Source organism: Montipora capricornis, chromosome 9 (assembly GCF_036669925.1).
Source record: "Montipora capricornis isolate CH-2021 chromosome 9, ASM3666992v2, whole genome shotgun sequence".
NCBI lineage: Eukaryota > Metazoa > Cnidaria > Anthozoa > Scleractinia > Acroporidae > Montipora > Montipora capricornis.
In genome coordinates this window covers 29197808-29218162 of record NC_090891.1, presented here as the reverse complement: position 1 = coordinate 29218162, position 20355 = coordinate 29197808, and the positions used below count along the sequence as shown (strand labels likewise).

General features: G+C 38.9%; 1 protein-coding gene across 1 annotated transcript; it reads right to left on the bottom strand.

Annotated features, from left to right (window-relative positions):
• Window positions 1–225: 225 nt before the first annotated feature.
• Window positions 226–20249, bottom strand: LOC138015118 (kinesin-2b-like). The gene is made up of 24 exons (XM_068862037.1): window positions 20156–20249; window positions 20032–20083; window positions 18161–18252; window positions 17938–17985; window positions 16635–16718; window positions 15878–15940; window positions 15099–15176; window positions 14185–14264; window positions 13690–13809; window positions 13115–13212; window positions 12314–12377; window positions 11230–11329; window positions 10102–10156; window positions 9780–9862; window positions 9257–9373; window positions 8614–8718; window positions 8066–8155; window positions 7583–7679; window positions 7043–7185; window positions 5297–5356; window positions 4244–4345; window positions 3541–3642; window positions 2621–2876; window positions 226–762 (listed from the first exon to the last, which is right to left on the bottom strand). The coding sequence occupies exons 1-24, from the start codon at window positions 20156–20158 to the stop codon at window positions 704–706; spliced, it is 2151 nt and encodes a 716-aa protein (XP_068718138.1). The 5' UTR covers window positions 20159–20249; the 3' UTR covers window positions 226–703.
• Between the last annotated feature and the right edge of the window lie 106 nt (window positions 20250–20355).

Genomic DNA, 20355 nt, shown 5'->3' with positions numbered 1-20355 from the left:
GACACAAAGCGCGGGAAATGTGCACGCGCGAGCCACGATTGGTTTTGGTTTCAATTCTGAAAAGGTTGAAAAGGTGGCGCGAGAACTTTGAACCAATCACTGAGTTAAGTAATGCAAAACCAAAGTAATTTGCTAATTACTTTCGAAAACCTCTCTATCATGCGATCAGTATAGGTATGAATCGAGAGATACAAACCACGGAAAGATAATGCTGAACTAACAAAATACATTCTAAAAATACTTTATTAACAAAGTCTTGCTACAAAATACATTATGGAATAAATGGTTCAGTTTTCGACACCACTCGGGAGAATGACTGGCAGACGCGGGGGTGGAACCTTCACGGAGGAAAGATCGTCAGACAACCTTTCTGGCCTCTGTAACTGGCGGGATTTACCTGCGCGTGTGAGCCATGCAAGTAGCAAAAGCCACGAGGCGAGGGATTTTTCGTGCCGCAACCACGCCAGTCCCCGTTCCGCAAGCTACACAGGCTGATAATCTTCCACGCCACGGATTCCAGAGATTAGGGTATAGTTTCTTCTCCCAAAAGTAATGACCTTCGTTATCAATCTACTTTCTATCATGGTCAAGAAACTGCTTCAAAGTTTTTTTTACATTTTCCAGAAAAAAACGCTATAAATAAAACAGTAAGTGCAGTCTACGCAAATAAATAATAACACGCGTTTATAAAATCAAATGAATGTTAGGAAAGTTCATCTCTTGATCCTCCAAGTGAGACTTGGTCTTTCAACTCGGCAATTTCTAAGGAGATAAAAGTAAAATAAAACAAGAAAATACACGTCTTTCTTCAAATGACGTTTACCAAGTCTGCAATTAAATGCATGGACGAAAAAAGGACAGTAGCCGTGTTGTAAACAATCCGAAAAGGACCGGGTATATTGTAAAATCAATAGACCAGTTCACGCTCTTGAGTGCATCATGGGTAATCAAGGCAACATGGCGGGAAATTCAAAGGTTTGTATGGAAATTTAAAGCGAAATATACCGAACATGACACACCTCTTACTAACCAAGTTCGAGGTCCATACTGTAAGTTACGGACCGAGTTTTTTCCCATAAAACAACGGGAAAAAACGAGGATCCGTAACTTACAGTACGGACCGATACTTATTATATACCTGAGGTTAATCCGGCGCGCGGGCAAGGAAACTAGTCGAGGTCAAGCGGAAGGTTCAACTGCCACAAAGATTGCCGTGTCAAAACCCGAAGAACTAAATCTTCTTGGCTGTTTGAATAGTTGCTTGCAAGATTCAAACAGTTTTACAAGTTTATGTAACAGAAACGACATGAAAAACTTGCTAGATAATCTTCTATCGAAATTTTAAATTTTGCGGGCTGTACAGCGGGCCATACTGTAGAATACGGCCTGCTAATTTAGCCAATCACAGCGCGTGTACTATCTAAGAGATATAATAATGTGCTTTATAGACTTTCGCCTTCGCAAACCAAACAAATAAGTCCAAGTTCACAACTGAGATGAACTGGACTTGGTATCTATTCTTTGCAATTTCTAAATATTGCTTATTTGCCTCCATACACTCTCTGTAATTTTGTGCCTTTGGAATTACAGGAAATGTATGGCAGAAACTCTGTTTAATAACATAATTTCTACAATAGCCATTCTCTCCAACTTTCTTATGCCGCACCTTTGAGCGCACATCTTCTGTTTTGGAAAAAAGCCCGAAGGAAGAGAACAGTATAGATAAAAGGACACCTTTGTCCCTGCAATTTACATTACTAACAGTGTTGTTGCGTTTGAAGCAATAACACCCAAATTTAGTGAGCGTTCTTACAACAGGTCTCCCCTTCACGCTACAGGATTAATTTTTTTGTTCAATTAATGTTTTATTTTCGAGATTCGGCCAACAAGGCGTTTACCTTCGAAAAAATTGGAGAGACGGAAACTTAAGTACAAAAGCTCAGTTTTGTGCCGCAACGGAAGGCAACCTAAAGGGAGGCGTTCACCTTTTCATCATGTCTTGACTCTACCACATTTGTATTGCTGAGTATTGATTCCTATAGTTCTTGCAATCTCGTTCCCAGGGTCTCTCTCCTCGGTCTCCTTTGGGAGGCAGCTTTCCAGGCAGAGAAGAGAGACCTTGGGAACGAGGTTGTAGTTCTTGTAACTCGGTGCGTAGAGCGTCCACCATGTGTAAACGGAGGTCGTAGATTTGATTCCTGCTCTATTCCTGATCAAAACTCACTGATTGAAGGTCTGCGCCACAGACCTCCAGTTTGGAAGGACCAGTCAGTACCAATTATGATGTTACCATCGTTCACCGATACAGACTCCTTTCGTATTTCACCCAGTGAACTTAGTAGGCGTTTTCCCCCTTTGACCTTTCTCTACTTCCAGAACTCAAGACAGCGGCAACATATTTGACGAAAAAGTGTTTACACTCACATAATCACCGGCCATTTTTAAAGCAAAACAAAAGAGCCTGTTCGCATATAAATAGACTTGCACTTTCAAAGGATTATTTTAGATGTTAGCGTAGCCGTCGTATTATCGTGAAGAGACACATGGTCGTTCTTACGTCTTTGGAAACGCTCTATTCCCTTGCTGCAAAGGCTATCGTGACCCCTTATTCCCCAGTTACCTTGTTTCAAGGCTTGATTTTCGTGCATAAGTTCCTGATTTCTTGTGGAGAGAAATACGGCGTCTTGTATCGCTTCTTCCAAAAGCGTTCGGTAGCGCTGTTCAATGGCTGATTTTTGCTCTTCGAACACTTCTCGATAGTTACGGAACGTCTGGAAGTGCTGCAACTGTTGAATTTCCAATTCTTCCTTGTGTCTTTTGTAAGCTTCTTCCAAATCTGCCTTTAAACGCTTTTTCTCCTCCGTTACTGATTGAATCTATAAAAAAGATAATCAAATGATCCCATTATAACAGGAAGATAACAAAGCGATGAAGTCGCAAACGACTCATTGTTTCACTTCAAGTATAGGGATAACTGCAACAACTCATGCAACATTGCCGGTTTGATATAACGTTGATGAAGACCGGATCAATTTGACTGAAAAATAAATAACAATAAGGGATGCATTCTTCGACAAACGACCCCTGTGAGGTCACGTCCTAACTTACACACCCCTCCCCCACTCCCAATGTTGACCAGGGGCTTTAAAACGCTGCCTTAACATTCGAGGCTACAGGCAAGAGCTTTGTAAAAAGCGTGTTATTGTCAAAACTGGTTTTGCTCAAGACTTCAAAACTACTTGCAGACTACTTGAGGCCTGGTGTAGAATTCATTTGGTCTACAAATCCTATAGCCTTGTCTACAGCTTGATTCGTTCCCATCTCCCCGTTCACAATAGAGTGCAAGCAGGCTCTTCCGTTGAAAATGAAGCGAGGTCGAAATACAGGGACTTGGTTCAGTAGTAACCAAGCCCCTATATTTCAAGCGCGCGCCATTTTAACGGCCAAGGGCCTGCTTACAGGCTACGTTCAGAAGTACCAGAGGTAACTCCTATCACCTCTGGAAGTACAAAAGGGAAATTGCAAGCACTATATTTTTACCCGCAGTGACATGACAGTGCGTTCAGCTTTCAACTCGACCAGCTCCATTTCCAGCTTAATGGCCTGCTCAGTGCTGTACTGTGCTCCCTCGGCAGCTTTTAACTGTAAAATAATGCCACTCTGTTAGCAAACAAACATTGAAAAACGAGAGCACACTCTCACATAACACAGTGCTGTTGAGGCTTTCCTGTCTATCGGTGAATCATTTTCGTGTCCGCTTCTGCTTGACTGAGTGCTCGATTAGCAGAGGTTTCATTTCAGTTCTTTTAGCTAACATTGCGCTAGCCTGCGTTGGCGGTATTATTGGCGCGAGAGGCAAAATTAACCAGCGCGGGAATGGAGAGGGGCGCTCCCCATTCTCCGCGCGGCTTATGCCTCTCGCACCAAACGACAATAGGCAGCTTAAGCACGCGTGTTTTTGAGACGCGGACGGCAACGGGAAGAGAACATTTCGCGTGCCAGGACAATGGTGTCCCCCAGATTTTTACTCTAATCATCTCTAATGGAGAAAAGATACTTGACAATGTAATTGTGATTGTGTGATGACAAGTTAAAAGAGAAAATAGCTCACTTCCGGTTGCCGTCCGCGTCTCAAAAACGCGCTTGCTTGAGCTGCCTAATACCACCAGGCTAACATTGCGCATCCCGTGCTGTATTGTGCAGTTTTCGGTTTTCGGTTTCCTCTTCAAAATAGAAAAATTACCTGAAGCTCAGCTTTTTCCTGCTCAACCTCCATCTTCACCCGATCCACCTCATCCGCCAATGTTGCGGCATTTTCTTTCTCGTGTTTTTCGCGTCGTTCACTCTAAAAATGTAAAACAAATGCACAAAATTGGAAGAGCAAACGAATAAAGAAGCTGTATATGTGGGGACATCCACAGCCATATTCAGCAATTCACCGTGTGACGCTACGGATTGGAATAGCTTGCGTTACTGTCTGTTCCGTTCCCATACCCGCGCGTGTCTCCCGCGAAGCTATAAAAAAACGAAAACGACCGATAGCGCAGGAAGAAGAAGATCACTAAGGAAGGCGACCGCCTTGATGTTCAAACCGAACGAAGCATCAGTCTCCTGAACGCGAAGATATGGGCTCGATTCCAGCGCAAGCCCTACACTTATAGGGACTGAAGAAAAATCGCTGCCATCGCTTTGACGGCTGAAAATGGTTGGCCTTCAGGTCTTCTCGGTACTGTAAAAAGCAGTGTCTGTTGTTAAATCAATGTTCTTTAATGAAACACTATGGGACGTTAAAGAACCCACACAGCGCAGCACGGAGTTCCGGTGTTGTGGTCTACCCTTGTTCCTGCGAACTGTAAATGTCGAATTTATTCTCGTAAAACGAACGCAAAAAGTACAAGTTTCATGAAAAATGATTTAGTGCAGGTAGTTTTACTCTTTGGCCGTCAGGCATAATGGGATTAAAATAAGGAGCTTACGAGCACAAGACGTTTTCGAGCCACGGACGGAAACCGGAAGTGAACATTTCGCATACCAGACAGTAGTCTCTCCCAGAAATTTAAACTAATTGACTCCATTAGAGGAAAGATTCGCAATATAAATGAGATAGTGTCAAGACCAGTCAAAAAGGAAAACAGCTCACTTCCGGTTGCCGTCCGTCAAAAACGTCGCATGTGCAAGCTCCCTAGTAACTAGAGATGGACTACGAGAAGAGCCTTTGGTATCTACGACGATGATATCAGGACAGACCATCGACTATCAAAACACTAACAATATCGTCATTAATACAAACTTATACCTCAATCCTGTAACGTAGTTCGGCATTTCCTTTTAAAAATGAGGTTTGAGACTTTGCTTCCTAAATTGAAAATAACACACCACTATCATGCTGCGTCAAAGCCACACTTTAGTTATAATTATTTGCGTATAGGGGCATGGTTAAGCCTGCGTATATCGCGTTACGGTGAACGTGGGAAGTAATGAAGAATCGTGTGCAGCGCAGACAATAATTTTTCGTACACAACAATTGTTTTCAATTAAGGAGACGATGGTGGTTCGACGGAAAGTGATTGAAACACGGAAATTCAGTCGCATCAGGAACCAACGCCTAGGAGCGAACAACTCCCATATTAATGTCACGGCATTTTTACGGACCGATCTATTTTCAAACTACCTTTTCCGCAAAAAAAAGCAGTTGTGATTGGTCATCGGACTCCTGGGGAGTCTCAATCACGGGAAATTCAATCTAAAAATAAATCGGTCTGTGAAAAAACCGTGACAGGAATACATAGGGCTGTTGTTCGCTCCTTGTCATGGGATCCTGGACGTATCAAGTGAGGGGACTGGAATCAAAAATTGTCTACCGCGCAGATGCAGTGCAGACTTGAATTTCTCGAACGTTACAGGTTTTGTTTTTTTAAAAAAACGATGGAGTTGCGTCGAAAAGTGAGTGAAAAACGATTATTCAGTTGTATCGATTGAGTTGACAGTTGTGAATGGTAGGAGAATGTCTGACGAAGGGCTTTCACTTGAAACTTCAGCTCCATTTCCCTTCATTTCCCAATAGTTGTCAATCAACTGGTAGAAACTCATTTGTATTTGTCATTTGTATTATCCATAATCGAGTAACGTAGTTTGTGTAATTTTATTATGTGGATTTGTATGGTTGCTACGTTTTCGCCTTTATTTTCGTGTACATAAACAGGGTTCGACACCTGGCTACCTGCATTACTAGCCACCGGGCTAGTGATTTCTAGAATTTACTAGCCCAAAGCAAAACTTGTTAGCCCGGATCAATTTCCCTCGAGGTCTACTTCAACCCCAAACACGCAAACCTTCCTCTAAACTTATTGGCAAGGTCTTTTAAAATAATAAAGAATGGCATTTTTTCTTCCATTGTGATAACATAATGTGTTATTTAAGGAAAAAGCCAACAAAATGTTCGTTTCACATTCACTTGTGCACGCGGCAAAGGCTAACGGTAGAATGCCAGTGCACAAGCCATGGGAAGCTTGCTTTCCACGATGGATTAAAAGTTCTCTTCCTGAGTGCTCTCATAAATCTTACTGCTTTCCTGTTTACTGGTACTTTCAGTTTCGGCTGCTTTCCCCTTTTTACATGGTGGCGCCTCGTAATTTGTCAAAAATCGCTCCATCTTTACAATCGCTTCAAGTGCGAAGCGATCGTGCGAGGCGATGTGCAAGGCATCACAACATTGGTAGGGAGAAGACTGGGGAAAGACGCCAGAAGATGATAGATTTATGTTTTCTTTATAAAATTATTGGTATTATCGTTACATTTTAAACTTTCTTGTTTTTTAATCAACTGTGAACTTCAAACTAAAACTAATTATATCTAGTTTATTTCCATTTTTCTACTAGCCAGCTGGCTATTAAACGTGGTTTTTTACTAGCCCGACAAAATTTTTACTAGCCTCGGGCTACAGGGCTAGCGGAGATGTCGAACCCTGCATAAATATTTTCGTACGTAGAAGTTTTAAGGATGTGTTAGTTTTGAAATACGCATGAATCTTCAACAACTTCACCTCTTTTTCGGCTTTCTGTTTTTCTTGTATATCTTTAAGGTTGTGTTTAATCTTCTTCAATTCTTCATTCTCGCTCTTGAGTTTTTCCTTCAAGTCATGAATGGCCGACACCCGGGCCTTGTTTTCTTCTTCGCTGTTCTTGCCTTAAAAACATCAGGTATCAATTGAGTTCACAGCTTTTTATTGAAAACTTAGAATTACCTTGTCATACCGTTGAACTTTCGAATGATGAAAAAGAGGAAAACAAAAGAGCTGAAAAGATGAATACATTACACGATTTTTAAGAAAACAGAGAAGAACGTGCAAGGATCGAAAGTAACCAAAAATGATCATAATAAAGTCAAAGAAAATTGAATAATTCTGTGAAATAAAATAATTGATACAAAAAAGGGTGTGTTACAAAACTAGCGGAAGGAAAAGCTGCTTTCAGCTTCAGTGGTTTCCGTTAGCGTGAATGGTGAATGCACGCCCATGTTTCTTAGGGTTTTGGGGCGTTTATCCGCAGATAGTTTTAACCGCAAACCAAATATATAATATTACCGGATTCTGCCATCTGGGAGTAATCGGCAATCTTCGACTGCAAGTCATCTTTCAGCTCATCAACAAGTCTCCGCTTTTCTTTGAACTCGGCAGTCAACTATACAGAAATAACAGCGAGTCAGTGTGCGCATAATTAAAGGGCAAGAATTGCTCGTGATGTGGCCTACACCAAGGTGAAACGGGGAAAGGTGAAGCGTTTTCGCGCCTCACCCAATAAGCGCGTTTATTGTTTACGTGTGTACATCCGCCAATCTTCGATCAATCTTGCATTTGCAGATGTCATTACAAAGGCAGCACTTTCTCCTCAGTTATTTAAAGACCCTGAGTGTTGATCCGGCTGGAGTCGAACTCACGACCTCCCGCATGGCAGCCCGATGCTCAACCAACCGAGCCACCGGTGCGCAATGCCCATGGTAACCGTGATACTCAGTGCTTCATCGACCTAATGAACAGGAAAACGAGTCACTTCTAAGCAGGTCTCACCTGGTCTTTCTCTTTCTGAAGGGTCATCAACTTTTCCTGCACTTCTTTATTGTCTCTCTTCGTACTATCCATAACCCAGTCTAAGATTCCCTGAAAGAATAGCACAATAGTCAGGGGCACTCAATTTGAGATCTAGAATTTTCGGAACATTTGTTGTAAAATTCCTTGCTTGCCTGCCTGCCTGCCTGTCCTTGGATTTTCGAACATCTAAAACATGGTATAGTTGATCATTTTAAACTGATTTAAAAATGATCACCTAGAATTTTCGGGAGCCTTTTTTCTAGCTGAAATTTTCGAAAGATAAGTTTTGATCCCTATAATTTTCGGATCACTAGACTTTCTGCTTATAGCGAATCCGATTAGACGAAAAATTTTTAGGGGATAAAAATATGCCTATATCTACCATTTCAATACTAAAATACGTTTAAAATGCTATGTTTAAGTGGCTTTGAACTATATTCTCGTTGGGTGTCCCTGAATAGTTACGTGGAGTCAACAACAAGTTAAGATATAGACTCTCTCCCGAAATAGATCATGTGGCATGCTACCTTATTTGCTAAGGTTATCCTCCGCTCCTCATCATAATGCTCTGATAATCTTTCCCTCTCTTCCCAAGTTTGCCTCTTAGCTGTCTGAAGATCTTTTATCAGCTCCTGAATAGAAAACAAATCAGTTCCCACAGGTCAAAGGCTAGTGCTCCTCAGTGCGGAAAGTGGGGCGAGACATAAAAAGGGGTCTTGCCCCTGGCCAAAACATTGAAAATTCACGGAAGGCTAGAGAAGACATGAAGGTCTTACCATTCAAATGCTCACTAAATTAGCAGTGTGACCTAAGTCTGAAGACTAAAAAAGGTCTTCTTCTGTTTTTTTTCTTTTTTTTTTTCTCCAGCAACCAAAATGAATTGAAATTTGGCCAATTTTTTCAATAATAATAATAATTATTATTCATTTGATATCTCTTTCTTTGGTTATAAAAAATGTTGTGTGGGTTGCAGCACCAAGTATTCAGTTGAAGAACCGTAGTTGTGGCTGAAAAACAGAATAACGCCATGACAGTGCCCCTTTGAAAGCCCTCAATGAAGCCCTCAATGAAACCAAATAGTCATTTGAAGAGAAATATAATTTAAATCACTGAAAGTTATCTCTTGTCTAAAAATGAAATGTTCTTTATTAATAATTCTTTATTACATACTTCCATTTGCATGACATCATCCTTGTTTGCTCTGCCTGCCCTACCACTGGTCGCTAACTTTTCCCGCAATCGTGAAATTTCATCTCTCAAATCTTGGATTATCTTTGTATTCTCCATCTGTGTTTTGCCAAAATTTCCCATCAAATTATAAGTAATCATGTACAAGTACTGTAATAACCTTAATTGGAGATGGTGGATGTATCTCCAGAGGGACAAATTAACATACATCTATTATTTGCGATAATGTCCTGGAGTTCCAGTTGTTGTTATTTTTTCTTTTCCTTTGAACCATTTTTATCATTAATTTTCATGTTTGTAATTAGACCATTTTAGTGGACTCTAGTGCCACCATTAGATTAGGAGCTTTCTAACCACGCATGTTACTAAACTTTGAAATTGAAATCGGCCTAAGAATAGGGTATCCTGTAGCTTGACTCATCTAGAGTCATGATCAGATAATAATATTTTTTTGAGTGTAGTACTTAATTAAACAAAAGTAATATGCAGCAATTTTTATCGATACCTCATTTTTCTTGACAGCATTGTCAATCAGTTTTGTCCTGTTCCCACATTGCATGGCAGCAAGAGTCTCTTCATAATCAGAGTCTGTTTAAGAGACAGCAAAGATTGCTTGTGAGATTGTGAGGATCGGCCAAAATCATGGCATTATGCATGTAGGCAAGAGAGCAAGCAAATGCAGCTATGAGGAACAAACTCTGACAAAAAGTCACGGGGTGCCCCACAGCCAGTGTCAAATGGTTGAAGATTGCATTTAGCCACATTGAACTAGTTCCTACTGCAAGACAGTCTACATTCTACCAAAGGGGAAACAAAAAACCTTTTACCTGCAGGTGACACTGTTGTGATCATTGCAGTGTATGCACTGCCACCAAGAGAATCCTACAACAATAAAGATGTGGGAAACGTTAAATTTTTTCTTCACCATGAAAATTAAAAATCATGCAATAAATTATTGACCACTCCTCATACAGGCTTTTCGGAACCAATGAAATGAATATTAATGATAGAACAGAACAGAACAGAACAGAACAGAACAGAACAATGTTTTCAAAAGAATCCCAAGTGACTTGAACCAAACCAGTTGGCTATTTACAAGTGTAGCTGAGAAGTTGACCCAGTGAAGGACTACTGGGAACAAGGCAATTAAGAATCACCTGCTCTCAAGACATGCGCTGTAACCACTCAACCACTCTAGATCAATCAAACTGGTTATAAACAAGCACTCCACTTTAAAAACATGAAAATTATTATTCACATGAATTCAAAACAAAACATAATTAAAAACACGTCTTTCTGGAGTAAATGGAATGGCTATTTACAAAGAGAGATAGAGTTGACCACTGACCCCTGCACAGGAGTGAGACTTGACAGATTTTACTGTCTAACACCAGATGATTTTACTCATCCCCTGGGGGCATTTCTGGGCATTTGAGGTGTCAATGGGTTAAAAAAAGTATTTGAACTTGGCCATAGTTAGTAGCGTTCCCTGAACTAACTATGACTTGGCACAACCTCATGTAAATGAAATGCTTTAACCACTGGACCACATCACTTTGCTAAGTAAAGCTAGGACAGGTTAGCAAAATTTGTTTCGCTACACTTAGGGAATCAGGGTGGTTTAGTGGTTATCGACCGCGCCTCCCACCTCTGTGACCGGGGTTCAACCCTGGCCTCAGGTCACATGTGGGCTGAGTTTCAGTCGAACTCAATCTGACTCAGAGGGTTTTTCTATTAGTACTTTCAGTGGTTAAAAATTATATTCCTCCCAAAACAAAATTGACTCTCAGTCAATTTCATCTGGCTGCGGGTAGATACCCTCGATAGGGATAAACTCTGGTATCCTTCCCTTTCATTGAATTAAAATTAATATGACTAAAATTGCTACTATTATGTTTTGCGATTGCAGTTGTTATTAAAAAGCAACAAAGGCTGATTTTAACATTTCTTCTTACCTGTAAAATCCTTGTTAGTTTAGAGTTTCTGTAAGGAATGTGACCTTCCTTCCTCTTGGGATCTGCCAATGCACTCACCACAGCATTAAGGGCACTCATCCTAACAATCACAGAATACTCTGTTAATCTATCATATCATACATGTATTCACAAGTCAAGGAGATCAGCTAGTATGGGATTTACAATGGGTTGCAATCTGCTCGCCATTGTAAGTTAATAGCCATACAGATCTCCTTTTCATTTATAGTTACTGTAGTATAAATTGGCATAGTGAAGTCACTAGCGATAAACAAAATGCCACTTAAGTAGTAGATAAAACACGACGAGGAGATCTGTATTCGGATAGCCATTGTAAACACGCATACAGATTGGACATGAATATTTTATCGCACTTGCAAAATAAAACACCAAACTCAGAATACAGTAGAGATCTGTATCAAAGGTTCAAGAATACTAATAAACTGAGCATGAGTTTGCATTAAAAGTTAATTCTACTGCTTAATAATTCTTCAACCCAGTTGATTTGTATTGGGGTTTTACCAAGGATTACATGTGACTCGAATAGTACCTGCTGACTGGTCATAACTTTGATGAATAATTACCACAGAAGTCATGGGTTAAAATATTGTTCAAGAATTTTAAAGGCTTTCCTTTCATTAACCGCAAAAATAACATTCATAACTGCAATGAACTAAAAATCTTAACCTGTTGTATTTTGTTCATTATTAATTCTGTTATCTCGTAGAGAGGACTTCATTTATTATAAACTATCCTAGCTGAAATGCATCTTAGGAACTGACATGCAAACATTCAAATGAATTTCTTTTTAAACAGTACTTAGTCAGTACAACATCTCTAGATTCCAATTTGGTCAGATTCCAATTCAATTGGATGTGGGACCTGGAGCCCTGAAAACCACTTTTGGGTGTATGCAGCTTAGTGGGTAAATATCAAAGTTATTATTATTATTATTATTATTATTATCATTATTATTATTATTATTATTATTATTATTAGTTTCATACAATGGCAGCAATGATGATCACGATACAAAAGATTTACCTTGGACTGATGTAATACATACCCCTTGTTTATATGACCTCCCTCACTTTGAATGTTAAGATCTATGCCTTCCATTCTTTCAGACCCTAAACAAGAGCAATAATATTTCACGTTACAACATTGTGAAATGGCAAATGAAAGGCTAAATGAAATGGCAAGTGAAAGACCAAAAACTTCCCATATATCTAGAAAATGGAGAAAAGATGTTGGTGCAAGTTCTTGTTACATTTTGATTTATCAACTTTTTCAAACGGGATCAATTAAACTAGGTCGAAACGGTTGAGAAAGCGTTGGCAGCGGCCGCTGTTGTTTACACACTCAGGCATTTTAAAGTGGGCCACATGTCAGCTCTGCTATGTCGTTTTCCCTCAACTTGTCAACACGGATAAGTCTGGTAATGACTGTTCCCAGGAGTTACCACGTTTCAACTGAAAACAGTTGGAAAAGTGTTCTATTGGGAGACCACAACCATTTCAACCTTGGTTGATCCCAACCTAAGGCTGGCTAAGAAAAAAACTGAGTATATAAAAATATGGTGGTGTTATGATTGGAAAATGCTGCCAATGCAAAAAGGCAGGTGTAATTGTAGGACAAGAGTGAGTGAGTGGGTGGGTGTGGCAAGCTAGGCCAGTGATCGCCCATGGATAGCAACAAGCAAATTCTCTAACTTTAAGACCAGACACTCTGAGTCCCAGCAATGTACAAGAGGGACATCTTCCACTTCATAGCTTTTTAGTAAAGAAACACATTTTTGACACCATTGGAAGTACATTGTAACCACTTCTTTGAAGCTCCAGTATTCAATTTATCTACAGTGTCCCACCTGCCATATCAATCAATATTATTTTGGATCTGATTCCATTTTCAGACGATCCTCCATTACTCTTCTGCTCAATGTGAATTGTAAACACACAATCAGACCTGCACAAAGACAGAATCAATATTTAACAGTTCCAATTGAGGATAATAAAGACCTGAGGAGTGTCCTGCCTAACACAAGCTACTATTTTCAAAGTTTGATTTCATGACTTGTATATTAACTGTGCATCCAGGAAATCACTTGTACATCAAAATCACAACCACAAATCCCTTAGAGCATGGTTCTTTACAAAGCCCTGAAATTTCCTTAATATTCTCAGCAATTTCCACCCATCAATGTTGAGGCACAGTGAAAAAGATTTTAGTAACTGTTTAGCTCACTTAACCCTAATTGCTTCTGAGCTGAAGTTTTGAAAACCAGCTATGAATGATTCTAAGACAGTCCGGGTTCCCATTGAGGAATGGAAAGAGTGTAGTTGCCAGCAATCTAGACTGTTGCCTGACACTGTTACTCTAAAGCCATAACCTTGTAAGGGTACTGGCGATGTACTGCACAGTTCCAGCTTCATTAAAAAATACCTTGAGCCACCGGAGTTCTTATCAACTGATGCCATTTTGCGAATTCTATTTCCTTGCTCAAAGAGACGAGCAAGGTCTTCATTGTCTTGAACAACAAGCTCAGCAAGACCTTCAATAAAGCTGTGGAAAAGGGAAAAGAGCCACCCAATAATGTATTGTTAACTTTTGTCAAAAGTATTTTTAAGTCACATTTTTAGTGAAAACAAGTTTGTTTCAGTAGGGCTGAAAACGTAGTTCTAACGTAAAAACAATTCACAAGGAAAAACACAGAAGTCACTCTATTAAAAATGTTTCAATTAACCTCACATAACTTCACTAGTCTTACGTATATATTTTGGATTAATTTTCTGCACTGTCAGAGCTTCAATCATGAGAGAATAATTCGGTGTACAATGTGATCAACCTTTTACAAGCAACAGTAATTCCTCAACAAAATTTGTGGGATTACAGAGAAAATCAGCGCCTGAATCATTTTAATGTTAAATCCGGCCTTACATTCCTAGTTGTGGATGCTGACGGACTCGCAAATCTTGGCCAGTAGGATTCAGCAAATCATGAATCATTTCTTGAAATATCTATTTATAAAAAAGAAGAAACATTAATTTTATTAACTCATTGACCCCTGAGAGTGACACTTACCCAGTAATAGATTTTACTCTGTCTAACACCAGACGATTTCACTCATCAGTGGGGACATCCTAGGATGTTTGAGTGGTGAATGGGTTAAGTGATTTGGAGTCAACTGAACAGTTAACAAGAATAGATAGTTGTTACACCTTGTCACTAAAGTTGAGTTGTACAGGATGCATTATCCGACTAAGGTTTATCATATTGCTGTCCTTAATATCAAGTTGCGTGTGAACCACATCATCTGCCATCAAGAGTTGCATTTAATACATTTGAGGCCATGTCAATGATGGCATTTTTCGATATCAGAAAGAAATTTGAAGGAACTTTCTGTTTCTGTTACAGTCGGGGAATGCAGATACAGATACGTACAGAAATGCGAGGAATTAGACACATGTATGCAGATGTCACTAAGTGTCATCCAGTGTCCTCTTGCTCCTTTCCCCAACTTCAACATCCCTTGTGTCTCGGAATACAGTCAAACAATTATCATCAAAAAGTGTCCCTCAAGTAAGGATAAATTTCCGCATTTACCCTGACCTAACAAATTATACTGCTAACCTTTACCCTAACCTTATTGTTAGAAATCGGAAGGAAATGCTTAGACTTAAAGGGACACTTTGTATTGACTATCAAAATTGGATTGTCTTGCATCTAATTACATGGCAATGTATTTCTGGACACTAGTGCAGCAATATAGCGTTTCACTGAAGATTTATTTTTTCCCAAGGATATATAGTGCCAGTCAACAACAGGTGCAATAACTAGTATGGATTCCTTACCTCATAGAATGAAACAGTGACAAAAAACTGCTTGTTTGGTGGGGCCTCATCTACAAACTTGAACAGACCTTGATTTAGCTATAATAAAAACAGCCAAGAAGTCAAAAAGAACACTTGTACCATTTGATGCAGCAGGGATTAGATTTAAGAAATGATTATTGCACTAAAAATCTTACCATGGTATTATGTTTGAATAAAATGAAAAATGAAAAAGCCTTCAGAAATCTGTGTCTTGAATTAGCTATGGTAACATTAGCCAACCAACACCTTGGCTGACATGTCAGCCTGCGGCCAACATTGCCAAATATACTGCTGATCCATGGTACCAGTACACAATGTACCTCAGCACAAATTTTAATAGGTGGCACTGAAGTTGTAAACAGGGGACCAGCCACCATTTCAGTGCAATGAGCAGTGATGAGGCCTAATTAAGAGCTGAATTACCAGAGACATCTCTTAGCATGCTATCCCAGAAAATTATGAATTTTGGGGCTACCAAAGATGCAATTCCCTTTAGTTCTGGGTGACAAATCAGTTATTTAAACCAGTGACCAAGTATGGTAAATAAAAATGACCTGTAAACTTATGGGCATAAGTGGTGTTTCAGACGTAGCTGAAAGCTTGCCAACTAAAATAAAATATGTGACACACTGTATTTGAGGAGGCAGTGTGGCCCAGTGATTAGAAGGCTTGCCTTGAGACCCAGAGATCCCGGGTTCAAGACATGACAGATTTTTCCTCGGTCTAACTTTATTCGTTAAACTACCACTCAGTCTTACCAAGGGAATAATACCAGGCTCTTCTTCAGTGCCTATCATGGTGTGTGTTTTTCCAGTGCCTGTCTAATAGGAGAATCACACAAAGGTATGAGTACTATAACCAAAGGAAAATGCAGAGCCAAGGGTGGCCACTTCCAGCAGCAGGTTTACCGATAAAGACTGGCGGGAGACAGTGGTGCACGTAATACACATCAGACTAAATAAATCAATTATAAACAGTTACTGTAATGATGCTGCAGACTTGCTGCCTCCCAAATGGATCAAAGTGGTCCCCACCAAATCCAGTAACGAAGGGGGGTGCATCATGCTGACATTGAAAGGCTGAAGTTAAGTCCTGTTGGATGGGTGACCCTGAGCTGACTACACTCTGTGGAGAAGAGCTGGTGTATTGGTCATGAACCAAATTGATGCCTCCTACCTCTGTCATTGCATATGGGCGGGGTTACAGTCTATTCTTACAAGTCAGTGATCACGTGTGGCTTGTATTAATTTGACAAGCTCTCTTCTCTCTCTATTTCCAAAGTTTATCAGTGTGCATGAACGCTTAGCATTACGACTCATAGCTGGGTAACTGAAATCTTGAGGCATGGAAGTTGCTTGCTGGTCTCCAGTGGAAGCCCCCGGAAGTCTCAGGTAACAAGGTTCAAGTAATTTATCTTGACCACATCAAAGACTCCGTACAGTGTACAAGTGACTTAATGTAAGCAAATTACACAGTACAAGGTCTGCAATGCTAGGGAAATACATGTAACCTTACCTGGCCATATGCATACATAGTGACATTAAAGCCTTCCAGAGCTCTTTTTAGTAGTGGAGCACCCAGATCATGAAAAATTTGTTCCTGTGTTGAAAAACAATAATAATAATAATAATTATTATTATTATTATTATTATTATTACTGGTATCATTAGCAAATTATTAAAACAAAGTTTTTAGAAAAACTTTTAACTGGCTGGCTTAAGGACGGTGCTTATTATCGTTATTTGTGCATACATTCTGTACATCTCGAGATATTCAGGTTTCCTATCTGTGGTACTTTGTAATGCAATGATATTTTTGCACAGGTTTTAAACTATGCAGAGAGAGTATCCAAAAAGAAAGTTGAGGATAACCATGCATTTTTCAGAGATAATTATTAATAAGCTTCAATTTGGAAAACAAAACCATAAATCGCCTTGTATTTTAAAGCTTTTTACAAAATATTGTTGATCAATTATCTTTGAAAAATGGGTGGTTACCCCCAATTTTCGTTTTGAATTGAAATAACGTAGTCTTGTTAGGATAGTCTACTTTTCCTGCATATCCATAAACCGTGCAAAAATACCTTTGAATTAGTAGGCACCGGCCTCAAGACTAAATGCTGGGCTGTGACAGTGGCTAATTGGAAAAGCTTTAGTGTTCTGGAGGTCGTAGCTTCGAATCCTTAGACCTTAGACTCTGATATTTCACTTGTCCTTTTGCCTGTTCCCAAGCAACTTACATTCCAGGGCCTAGTTGTTCAAAAGCCAATTAATCCATTGACCCCTGGGGGTTCCCCAGTGACGAATAAAATCGCCTGGCGTCAGACAGAGTAAAATACTAAGTATGGCCGGTGTAGGGGTGAATGGGTTAACCCATTGACTCCTGGGGGTTCCCCAGTGACGAATAAAATCGTCTGGCATTAGGCAGAGTAAAATACTAAGTCTGGCTGGTTTAGGCATCAAAGAGTTAACTTAATCCAGGATAAGCGTAAAACTTTTGTTTCATGTTGTCAACTTTTTGGGGAAAGTTTCTTTTGCTTACACTGTATTTTTGTTTTTCAAGATTGACTTCCCCTAAAGTAAAATAAAAGTTCTTCCAAACATCAGCTTTGAACAGCATTTGGGAACAGAGAAATAAACTCCTTGGTTGATTTTTAATAGCTGGGATTAGCGTTAATCAGTGTTTGAACAACCAGGCCCAGGCCAATAATTATCGTGAACGAAAAGGCTCAGTCTGAGCTCAGGTCCAAATACACGGTTCAGAACTTGGACATCCAGAGGTACATAATTTGTGTACATGATAATGTTCAGAAACTTACAGTTTTTGTGTCCCAAAAGTAACTGTGATCAAGGCTAAATGCATGCTCCTATCAATAAAAAATAATACTAAATAAATACACTTTATTCAAGAAATAAAGAAATAAACAAAGGAGCACTAATGCATAACATCATTTAATACCTTACGTAACATTGTCCCAACAAATAGTAGTTCTTATATTAACATTAAATTTATTTCAAACTCAGTTAATTTCATAGTATTACCTTGGTATTTGTTCCAGGGTGTGGATTATGTATTACTGTTTTTTCAGCACTCATTTTAACCACCCTTGTGGCAGCTCTTGCCTTCTCGCTATCTGTATGATGAGTAAAAATAAAGCAGTTCAATATTTATTGGAAAAAATGGAACGATTTATGAAAAGGAAAAGGATGCAAATAATGAAGCAACCCTACTTATTTAGCATGTATAAGATAACAAAATGGTGTTATTCATGTTAACAATTATTTATTTAAGTATACTTTATAAATTATAACACCAGCCAGAGAAACTCAAGCTTGTGGAACGCTTTATTTTTGAAGAATGTGTTGAACAAATAAATGATGTATTCAAGTACTTTTTATTTCCACAGAACTTTTTAACTTAGAGAATGGAATACTGGCTACCCTCTGATGTTGTATTGGATGAATCTCTTGAAACTTTTATGACTATTGTAAATTAAGTAATTACTGAATGAAATGAAATATGAAATGAATCATATATTAAAGTCTGGATATGAAATGAAGTGACGCTACAATCCTCCCAGTTATGAACGCAATTTTAGCAACAGTGCGTAAAGAAGCCTGAAAAAGTCAGGACTTCAACGGGGTCTGAACCCTTGACCTTGCGATACTGGTGCAACGCTCTAATAAAGTGAGCTTTAAGCCACTGACGTTGGGAGCTGGTCATTTGTGGGTTCTAATGTTCCCGTGGTGAAAGAATCAAGGAATGAAATGATACATATAGTGAATTGTGGATTGAAAACAAGTCAAGCTAAAATTGTCTTCATAAATGCGGGGATCGTAGCTTCAATTGATTTCATGTCTTGCAGTTCAATATATGATTCATTTCACATATCATTTCATTCGTTGAGTCATTCCTAGATCATGGGTTCAAACCCCGTTGAAGTCCTGAATTTTTCAAGCTTCTCTGTGCACTTGCTAAAATTGCATTCATAACTACGAGGATTGTAGATTCACTTAAGTAAATTACTTTTGAGAAGATTAATCATCAGATTATTATTTATTTATATTTTATATATAACCATATATATTCTTTTTTCTTACCACTGAAATTTTTAAATTCATTAGTATTATTTAATTTTTAAATCCTAAATTTTAGGCAATACTGAATAACTGAAAACACCATATCAATGAGTTCAGAAAAACTATTATCTGGAAGCTGCACTTCCTGGGACTTGACATTACACCCCTTGACCCATCGCTGTTCCATTGTTTCTGTGGTAACAATACTGTTGTGTTAACAACTGGTGTCCAATTTTGGCTCCATGGGGCTACAATATCACTCTTTCAGTGATATTTCTTATCTTTATGACAAGAGGTTTTATAATTATATCCCGTACATTCACGCTATCAGCTTCATTATAATACTATAATACAGTGCTCTGTCTGACTGACTGACGATTTTCTTTTTTTTTTTAAATATCCAATTTTTAGGCATTGAGAAAATGAAAAGATGTAATTCGTTTGTTTTTTTATAAGCACTTGCTTGCTTCACCTTGGTCGAGAATATATATTTATCAAAATATCAAAAGCAAGTTACCAATTAGCAAATGCTGAAAAAGAACGATGTTGGCAGAAACGACTGATAAAGATCGTACAATTTTGAGCTCATTTACGTATCATTTATACAGTCAAATATTTTAGCTTAATTAAGCTAATATTTTTAGCTCTAAAGTGAACCTTAATAGGAGTTATATTATTTAAAGAGGAAACATAGAAGAGGTTTAATTGTCTGATTTGGTTTTAGCAACCCTGATTCTATACCAGAGAAACGGGTATGCTTTTAAGTCAGAAAAAAAGAGCAAAAGCGAATTTAGAGCTACAGGAATTTTCGAATTAATTAAAATCAACCTTACCATTGAAAGGTCTACAGCGAGCTGCAACTAATACATTTGAGCCTCCTGGCGTCTGGAAGAACAAGTATGAGTTTAAAAGGTTAATAAGAGGAGATCAAAGAAAATACAAAAACTATAAACTCACCATTTTTCAATTTTTCGTGGAATATGAACAGGAATTTAAGAAATATCGCAATCCGCCATAGTCCCTCTTCGATATATGTGACGTCACTTCCAAAACATAGCAACATAACAAACGTGAGAAGCCTGGGGATGACGATTAATCATGTGAGACTATATAACGTATGTAGTGTTAATGGATTGTGTGGGCTGAATATGTTGTGT